At 41.6% G+C, this 9,742-nt stretch overlaps 1 protein-coding gene across 7 annotated transcripts in view; it reads left to right on the top strand.

Annotated features, from left to right (window-relative positions):
* Positions 1-461: 461 nt before the first annotated feature.
* Positions 462-9,742, top strand: part of MARCHF6 (membrane associated ring-CH-type finger 6) — a 56,126-nt gene continuing 46,845 nt past the window's right edge. For 3 of the 7 annotated variants that reach the window (XM_075728163.1, XM_075728162.1, XM_075728160.1), the window contains exons 1-3: positions 462-498; positions 5,305-5,401; positions 6,243-6,316. In XM_075728163.1, coding sequence (XP_075584278.1) covers positions 480-498; positions 5,305-5,401; positions 6,243-6,316 — 190 coding nt within the window. In that variant the 5' untranslated portion in view covers positions 462-479. Of the gene's footprint in view, positions 499-3,561; positions 3,647-5,301; positions 5,402-6,242; positions 6,317-9,742 lie in introns of those variants that run through there. The other 4 variants (XM_075728161.1, XM_075728159.1, XM_075728158.1 and 1 more) reach the window with 2 other exon arrangements.

The raw sequence follows: 9,742 nt of genomic DNA, 5'->3' as shown, positions 1-9,742 counted from the left end.
TAAGGTCTCCCCGCAGCCTTCTCTTCTCCAGGCTGAACACCCCCAACTCTCTCAGCCTGGCCTCGTAGGAGAGGTGCTCCAGCCCTCGCATCATGAAAAATGAGTAGAGTAATTTTTGCCCTTTGCCGCCCTGACTCCCCCTCCGGGTGGCTCCCGCCCGCAGAGGCAGGGCCCGGCGCTGCCGGAGCAGGCAGTCACACAGCACCCACCACCGCCCGCCAGCCAAACGCCGGCCGGGCCGCCGCGCCCGCCCGCCCGCACCGGGGCACGGCGTAACCCGCCCCGCCCCGCCCCGCTCCCCCCGCTCCCGGGCCTCCCGGCGCCGCCACCCCGCCAGGCGGCGCTCGCGGCGAGAGCGGCGCTCTAGCCCCGCCGACTCGGTGGTTGCGGTCTCTACGGCGCCCGCACCGCTTACCCGCGCGGCCCCGCCCCCCGCGGTCACACCACCCGCTCGGCCGGCGCTGCGTCAGCCAGCCAAGATGGAGACCGCCGAGGAAGGTACCGCGCTCGCTCCGCCGCTCACACCCCCCCCCCCCCCTCCCTCCCCCCGCCTCCGCTCACCGGCCGGGCCGGCGGCTCTGCCCGTGCTGCCTCGAAGAGGTGGAGGGGCGTCGCTGGGCCCGGCAGCCGCTGGCCGGGCTGGGGGCTGTTTACACCCGGAGGGGCTCCGTGTACCGGGGCTGCAGGTGCCCGGCCCGGTGTCCCCCCCCCCGCCCCCTCCTCTCCCGGGCCTGCGGGGGGGCGCGCGCGCGGCTGCCCCTTATATAAGCGCGGCCGCTGGGAGCCGGGCGCTGCGGGGGGGTGGGGGGGGGGATGGGGGAGGGGAGGGCGGTGCTGCGGTCACACCCCGGCGCGAGGCACCGGCCGTTATCGCCGCTCGCCCGGGCCGCCTCGGGCGGCGGGGAGCCGCCGGGGGTTTCCGCCGGCTGTATTCTTTTCCGGCTGGGGCTTTGCTAGGGGGGAGCGGGGGGCTCGGGGGGCGGGGGGGGGGATTGGCGAAAGCAAATGCCGGCGCGGAAGGCAGAATCCGGGGTGCTTACGAGGGGCCGCGGGGAAGGGGCTGCCCCGAGTTGTGCAAAGCCCTCGCCGCGCCCGCTTTCCTCTTGGCCGGCAGGCGCTGTCATAGCCGGGCCTGTAACTTCGCGAGTTTCAAATTTCCACTTTCAGCTGGATACTGGTAGCAGCTTTAGCTTGCTGCCGCTTCTTTAGCGAGGTTAACTCTGTTATGCATGCTGGAAAATCTGGTTGAAAAATTGGGATAGGAAAATGATGCGAGAGCTGACGTGTTTGTCTCTTCTACGAGAGACTAATACATAGTAACTTACCTCATTTTAAAAAGGAAGTTGCCGAAGACATCAGTCATGTTTTTTTGATGTGTAGCTTACATTTTTAAGGGTACTGCTGTACTTGAGATCGAATCTGGGTGTGTTTTCTCAGCACTTCTGCTCTGCTCAGATGATGTTGAGGAACTCCGTAGTTCAAGCTGATAATGCAGAATTTTCATAAAGCAGGACCTCATACTGTAGCCTAAACCAAAATAAATAAAGGATGTGTGTTGTGCTATGTTTCTTGCAGTATTTGAGCTTTGTTTGTCATCTTAAGCAATAATTACTGCAATATATGTTGCAGTAGCAAGGCAGTTCCAAGGAAGGTGTTTTGTGTCTTGGCTTTTGTTACTTTGGCATCATTTTGAATGTAGCTTTTTTTATCTAGTGGCACTTGGTTTTCCAGCTTGAGAGAATTAAAAAGAAACAAAGCTGGAAAAACATAAAACACTGGATGAAATAAGACAGCACCTTTGTAGAAATGTCCCTTGGCTTGTGCTGTAGGCATCTTTAGTACTTGTGAAAACAGATTGTTTATCAAAATATTAGCGTTTTTAAAATCTTAACAACTTTTAAAACTGCTTGCTGCAGCTCTATCATGCCTCTGTAGACCAGCAGTTAGTTACACTGGTGAAATTCACAAAGTGAAACTTTGATCGCTTGGCCTCTGGTTGCCCAGAAAACCTGGATTATTGCAAACTATGAAGCGGATACTCAGAAATGACCAGCTGAGTTCCCACCACTCCAGTAGTTGGTAAATCCACCTCAGTGGATTTAATTCAAACAGCAGAGTTGATAGTTTGTTACTGGCTGTTAACAGCAGTAGCCTTTGATCATACCTGCTTTTAGGGGACTGAAGTGGGTGAACAGAGAGACCAGGAAGAGAAAGAAGAGGGGGCTGTTAGTTACACCTTAAGGCATTGTCGCCTTTAACTCAACCTTTGTGTTGAACTCTACACTTGGAATTTGGACTTTTCGAGGGGGGGGGTATATATATATAAAAACACACACACAAACACATGTAGCCTTAGATATTATACTGTAGTCTTACCGATGTTACCCTCAAAAGCTCTGAGTAGTAGGATGAAAGTAACTAGTCTATATACTCACTTTCCATAAATACCACTAGAATGTTACAACTTCTACAGTTTCAAACTTCAGTTCCCACTGTTAGAATTTCACCACCCTTGCCAGAACACTGAAGAGACTTCCCAAGGTTAGAAAGCTTTAAACGCTAGTAGCAGAAAAGACTGTGATAGTGCCTTAAGGAAGAGGAAATGCATGCTCTAAGGTTATTGCGTGCCTGAACTTCTGCTACGAAGTGTCAGATGGGCTGTTTCTGATGTGTTTCGGGCTTGACTGAACTGTATTGTGGATCTAGAAAACTTAACTGGATGGTGAGAGCTCAGATGTGAGAGGCAGTTTAGGGTAATAACGGTCAGACCCGAGTGGCAGCTTCTTCATCTTGGCATGGATGTGAGAGTTGCCTCCCTGTAGCACCTGAAAGTACCAGACACCAGGTTTTGCTGATGAGAGGTACTTCTGTTTGTTTCTACTTGAGTCAGTTTGTTGCTAAATAACACAGTCCTCACTTTTGGATATTACAGTGATGAACATACACTCAGAGAGGTGATAAGCAGAGAATCATTCTCTGGGGGAACAAAAAAAGAACTGTATTACCAAAGATCATTCTTTCCAAAACACGTGCGTGAAGAACAGGATGTGAAGTGTGCGTGCAAGTAGAAAAATAGCATTTATTCACAGTGGAATTCCCTCTGAACATGACAGTAGGTCATAAGATGCATAGCTTTACATGTTGACCCTCAGCGGGGTTTATTGATTTGAAGCTATCGGCTGCTTAACAGTCCAGATTGTTACACTCATAATATGTTTATTTGGATTTATAAAACAAGCAGGAATATCTAGAAATTCTCATAAGCTTTGAAAAAAATAAAATTTAGCTTTAACTTGGTTTAGTTAGCTAACAGAGGAAATCCTTTTCCAGATAAATAATTCATTTTCTTTCAATAAAGTAAATAATGTTATTTTCCCAACAGTCTTGAGAATAAGTGAACAGTCTGCTGTGAAAGCCAATGGACCGTTAATGAGCAGGTTCAGAGAGCAGTGGGGGTCTTTCAGAAAACACTATGCTTTTAACTTGCTTCTTTGGTGCCAGAGTATTCTTAAAGCAGCAGTTTCACATCCTGTCTCTTCTGTGCTGGCTCTAGTGCTTGTCTGACCCTTTATGAGGCTGATCCAGCGTACAAAGTTGCCAACTTACTGCAGTGAAATAGTTCTGTTCGAAGGAATGCCGGAGGAAGGTGGGCACACCACAGCTAGTGGCTGTGGGTTAGTTGAAGAGACCTGTCCTGTGCGGCCATCTGGAAATACTCTCTATGATAAAAGAATCATTTGTTATGTGAAGTAGCGGTTCTGGTCATTCTTGTCGGCAGAGAAGCCAGGGGCACTTGATGTTTGCAGCGATACATCGATACATCGTTGCTCGATAATGGCTGTGATGGAAGTGCTCTTTATGTCTCTCTTGTAGCATCATCGTTATGGTATTGAATACCTGTTTCTCTTAGTGCTCAGTTTTTGGCCCGCATCAGTGAATTCATAGCTCTCTTTTGTAGATAGATTCCTCCTCTCCCTCTCCCCGCCCCCCCCCCCCCCGGAGTCACTTAGAATTCTTATTCTTTATGTGTAGAAACTGTGCTAATACTGTGTGAGCTATGGATATGGTCATATTGTGACTTCTCCAATATTTTATTATCCATATTTTTATGTTTGGTACCTTTTGGAACTTTTTGTAGAAATACATTAACTTTTGGAGATGTCAACCAAGAACAAAGACAGGTGATTCAGACTTGAAATTACATATTTTCACTATTCTTATATCAGTACTTCAAGTTGGTATTTTTCTAACAGAGATCTCTGATGCGTATCTGTTACACTCTTGCAGGTTTGCTGAATGGTGGTTGATAGAGAAATAATTAACAAAAGAGAAAACCCTAAACTTAAATCTTCCATAAAAATGAACATTTTATGTTAACTGCCTTAACAGAAGTAAAAGTGCAATAGTATTAGAGGAGAGGTAAAGGGAAGATGCCATGCATCTGCCAATAAGAAAATAAAGTATTTTTATTTATATTTGATTATGTGTTTAAATGCTCTGGATAACTGAATAGTATTAAAATAGACATCTGTTCTTTAGAGGGAGAGGTTTACATTCACTTCTTTGTCCACAAAACATCTTGCAATCTTTAGTTCTAAGAAATGTCAAAAATAGAGAATAAAGAAGGTGCAGAACCTATTGAAATATTATTGAAATTGAAATTATGAAATAAGAAATGGAAAACATTTTCTCTCTTGTTACTGGACTGTAGACTGCTAGATGGATGGCCTTATTCAACTTGGGTAGACAACTCACAAAATACCTATTTCTGTTTATTATGACAGAGTTTTTTTCCCTTTCATCAAGAGCACCAAGGAACATCCATGTTAGGTTCAAGAGTAGCAAATGGTGTGTTTAAGTCATTATTAGATATTAGTAAATTGCTTCTGCTCGGCCTCTGTTTAACCTGTTCAAAACTGAAATGGAATTTTTCCATTTAAAAGACTCCACTTTCGGGAAGACTATCCTCAACAATATATATATATGGTTTTAGTGGTAACTTTTTCTAGGCAAAGAGCACCTCTGCATGTAGTTTTAATGTGCCTATTTCTGAGAAATCTTAAAGATAAAATAAGTCATGCTTTGAGTTTTTCATAACACGATCAGGCAGTTAACATTCTTGTTGCTTTTTTCAGGTGATCTCAGTCTTCATGTCTTGCATCAGATGAAATCTGTCATTCTCTTTAGTTTATTCTGGCTTCATTTTGCTACATGGCAGAGTTTCTAGAATTTAATTGTGTAATTTGTCTTGTAAATTTGAATTCTTTAAGCAGAAGTATTTAAGCTTTATGTCCTTGTCAGCAGATATATGCAGAGTCTGTCGGTCTGAAGGAACTCCTGAGAAACCCCTCTATCATCCTTGTGTGTGTACTGGCAGTATTAAATTTATTCATCAGGAATGGTGAGTTCTGTTTTTGTGGGTTTTTTAATTTTTTTTTATTTTAAAAAAATACATTAACATGTTTCTAAAAACAATACTTCCTAAGTCTTCAGGTTAACTAGTAAGAATATCCAGTTTTCAGTGGAAATGTGTTAGGGGCTTTGACATTTTTTGTACATGACAGTTCATTACAGTTCACAAAGAATTTAGTAATTATACATGAAAAGAAAGTACTGATAATTGTTTGTGTTTAGGACTACAGTTCTGCTCATACGTCAGCTTTATGAAAACTAAGCAGAAAAGCCAGTATGCTGGGGCTTTTTCTTCCCACTTATAGTTGTGAATAAAAAGAACATCTAACCTTGGTCATTTTGAGGTGTATGATCAGGGAAATGCTGAAGTGAAAATTTTGTAATTCTGGTCTATAACACACATTCCTTTTGATGGTATTTTAATAGCCATTCTTTCACAAATACAACAGTTCTAAATCTTAGGTGTGTGCATATATGTGTCATATCTTGAAATATTTATAGGGATTGGTGTCACTAGTGGGTGTCCATGTCAGGATATATGCTTTGAGTTATTAGCCTTTTCAATAACATACTCAAAGAATGTACTTTATCGATAATGCAAGTGATGTAATTGAAGAGTCACTGTTACTCATAGTCAGCTTCTCTCTTTCACTTTTTGAAACTTACTTGGTGGCCTAAATGGACTTAATAAACATGCTAATTTAAGTCCCGCTTGATAGTACCAATATCCTGATATATGTTTGAAAACAGAATTGGTGTGTTTTCCTTAATGGAGGGATAAGGCAGAGAGATGTAACAGCGTGTATTAATATGATCTCTTTTTATTGCAGCTTAGTTCAGTGGCTTAAGCACAGCAGAAAAGAATACTGTGAATTATGTAAGCACAGATTTGCTTTCACACCAAGTAAGTACGTTTTATTGCTCTTATTTTTCCAAACTTTTCTTTTTTTCTCTTAGTATGTATGAAGTGATAACTTTTTCATTCAGCATGATAAAACTTGTGTTTTAACTTCTATGTTCTTGTTTAAATTGCAGTTCTTATGTGTATTATTTGAGGCTGTGTGAACTGTTTAAATAACGGATAATCTGGTTCTTTCATAATCTTATACGAGCCATAAAAGAAGTATTATTCTGTACCTTTTCTGACTGCCTCAGTCACATTCTTTTGTTGGCAACATTACAGCAGATGGTGTGTTTTCAGCTTCATTGATAAATCTGAGTGTTTGGAAGTCTGAATGTTAAGGTGAAACCACAGCAAAATTTGAATTTGAAAACCAGTTTTCAGTTACCTTTGAACTATCCACCTGCAATGCTACCACATGACTTCTGTCAGTTTCAATTCAAATGGTTGTGACAGATGATGCAAATGATAATTATTCTTGCATTTCAGTCAAGATACAGTAACTACCCAGTATTACATCACCTTTTATGTTAGATTCAACTGAAGAAGTTAGGCAACTTATGATAAAGAATGACTGTATCTTTATATAGTTCCCAGAGGATTCTTAATTACATTTTAACCGGTAGTAGTAGAAATAAGTGAGGTCCTTTGGCTCAATGGCAGGCTAGGCTCGTTATTTAGTATTGCCAGCTCATCAACTATTGAACAGGTAAAGTGGTTCTTGTGCAACGTATTTTACGCGTTAAATTTATTTGTGCTGACTTATTCTTTACAGCTGCTGAACTCGGTTATTCATGGTGCAGATATGTAATTTTTTTTTTTTAAACTGACGAGTATCTGCACTGTAGAAAGTGTCTTAAGTTGGGAAAGATGATGAGGTTTGGCTGATTTAGGTGTGTGGTACAATAAAGTGTACTTTACTAGTTTTGTATGTTGTTAGAGAAAACTAAAGCTAAGGAACCAGATGGTTTAGTTCATGCATTTTCTGTTCCAAAAATCCCTGTAATCCACCTTCCTTCTATATATTGAACCTTGGAATTGTCCATTTCTGCCAACAATTAATTAAACACATTAGACCATTTTTAAATGATCAGCAGTAAAATGGGCAATATTAACTCTGTATTACCATTCTGAGGAGAACAGCATATTTTATGTTGATCATAGAAATGCTTTCAAGTTATTCTTTTAAATACTACAGAGACCTATATAAGAAATGTAAGAGAGATGTCATCTGCTTGCAGGTTTTATTTGTTAAATGTTTTTTATAAAGGCATCATATGGCTTCTGTTTGGAAGCTTTGCAGTTTAAGAGTGAATCCCCAGTTCTGGAGCTCCCTACAAGCACATTAGCCACTTTCAGAATTGCATTCTGCTACTAGGTGCTCTACAGAATTTAGCGTGCAAGACCAGAAAACTTCATTTCAGTGATTTACTAGTTATTAAGAAGAAAGAAGGCTTTCCAGTTCTGTATGGGGAAAAAAAAGACAAAAATGTATAGCGCTTTCCTTAGGATATAGAAAAAAGAGGCTGAGAAGTTCTAAATGAAATGCACTTTGTATGTGTGTTACTATTGATACTAGAAAGCTTATTCATTGCCTTTATCAACAGAGGTAGGTGTTCGTGCAGAAGTTTAATCTTTGACTGACATAGCTGTTACCAGCACAGCTTGTAATGTAGTTGCAGATTACAGCCATGAGAAAACATAATTGAATTGCTGTGGCTTAACAAGTTACCACTTCTCATAGGAGCCTTGAAGTTGGTAATAAATGAACCTCTTTCTTCCCTGTGTAGTAAAGTACTTCCTCCACATTCAGCCTCTAGCAAAGGTCTGCTTATCCTCTTGTCACACACTGGCCACTCCCCAGATATAGCACTCTCATCTGGTAATGTTTTCTTCTTGGCTTTCCACATTGCAGTGTGCTTTTTTCCTACCAGGCTGCACACAGGGGTAGCATATGTCTGGTACCTAGCATAGATTCCTCCAGCCCTCTCTACCCAGTGTCTCTTGTTTCATTGTTTCCCTCGCACCCAACACTCATGCAGTTACGGTTTCCTTAGCTTCTCTTATCCGTCTTTATTTGGAAGATAATGTGGATGTCCAGTCTGGAAGACGGATCTGCTTGTGGGAGCCGGGAAAGAGTCACAGGTGCTAGAGAGAGAATGGTAAGGCAGAGATGGGATTGATGTATATGCCAGTCACCCAAAATGAAGTCAGAACTGGCCTATAACCATGCCAGGTTTAAAGCACTTTCAGATAAGTTAATTCACCATGGGATGTGGTGGAATAAATGCATGTACATAATCAGTATCTGTGCTTCAGCAGACAGGCATCAAGTTGAGAATAGTGCAGCGATACCAGCAACTACTTTTTTAGTTTAGCTTGGTTTGCTTGTTAAGGGTGTTGCTGTCATTCTGTCAAAAATGCTCCTTTGCTAGTATAACTTTTTGTGTACGGAGTATTCATAAAATATTCCTAGTGCATATATTCTTTAAGTCCTTTACTGTCTTTAAATTCTGTAACATCTGCTGACTTCTTTAGCACCTGAACTACTAGGTTAGTTACTGTTTGGAAGGAAGGAAGGAAAGAGTAGAGGTTCAACTTGCATATTGGCAAGGCTACAAAGGAACTGATTTTTCTTTTGAATAACAGCATCATTCTCTAAAAATGTTTAGTCATGTAGGCAATTGAGTCAATTTCCAAATGCACACTTTGAAGCTAAATTTTGTATGGTTTAAAATTCATTCCTTTTCTGCAGTTCTTCAAGTTACGAATTAATACAACTATTTAAAAAAAAAGTAGCTTTGGACTTTTTTGAATTATGTCAAGGTGCTTGTTCACTTTTAACTCGCACATTTTCTTTCTGAGTTTTTAAAGAGGAACTACTCTATAATATATTTTTCCTCCCCACACATGCACTTTATCATGTGCTATGATGCACTTTTCTTGAAATCACACTAAACATGCATAAGCACTGACCCATGAAAGAAGATCAGGCTGTATTTCCCATGAGAAGATAGTTTTCAAAACTTCTCTTTTCTGTAGAAGGTAACATTAACATAAACGTACAAATATGGAAGTAGACTAACCTCATCTTTGGCTGGAGATGGGTTGATCCCTCTGCTTCCTAAGCAGCTGCATTGCTCATAAGTTGTTGATACGATGTCACAAGCTTAGTTAATACAAAGATTGTAAAACGGAAGGAAGCCACGTCGGTAGGATGTCCTTCACTTTTTATAAATTATTATAATCTGAAATAAGCTTTTGATTTATGCATGCGAAGTCACTAATTCCAGGTTTGCATGCACTTGGAACTCACTGTATTGTTGTAATCCTGGTTTGTTACTGTTCTTCCTCTTGGTGTTTGCCACCTTTGTTCACATATAACTTAATATGAAAGTTTGTTGCATCAGGAACTATTTGTTCATGTGA

This window comes from Pelecanus crispus, chromosome 2 (assembly GCF_030463565.1).
Source record: "Pelecanus crispus isolate bPelCri1 chromosome 2, bPelCri1.pri, whole genome shotgun sequence".
Taxonomy (NCBI): Eukaryota; Metazoa; Chordata; class Aves; order Pelecaniformes; family Pelecanidae; genus Pelecanus; species Pelecanus crispus.
Note: the sequence above shows the minus strand (reverse complement) of the source record. Positions and strands in the feature narration are given on the sequence as shown.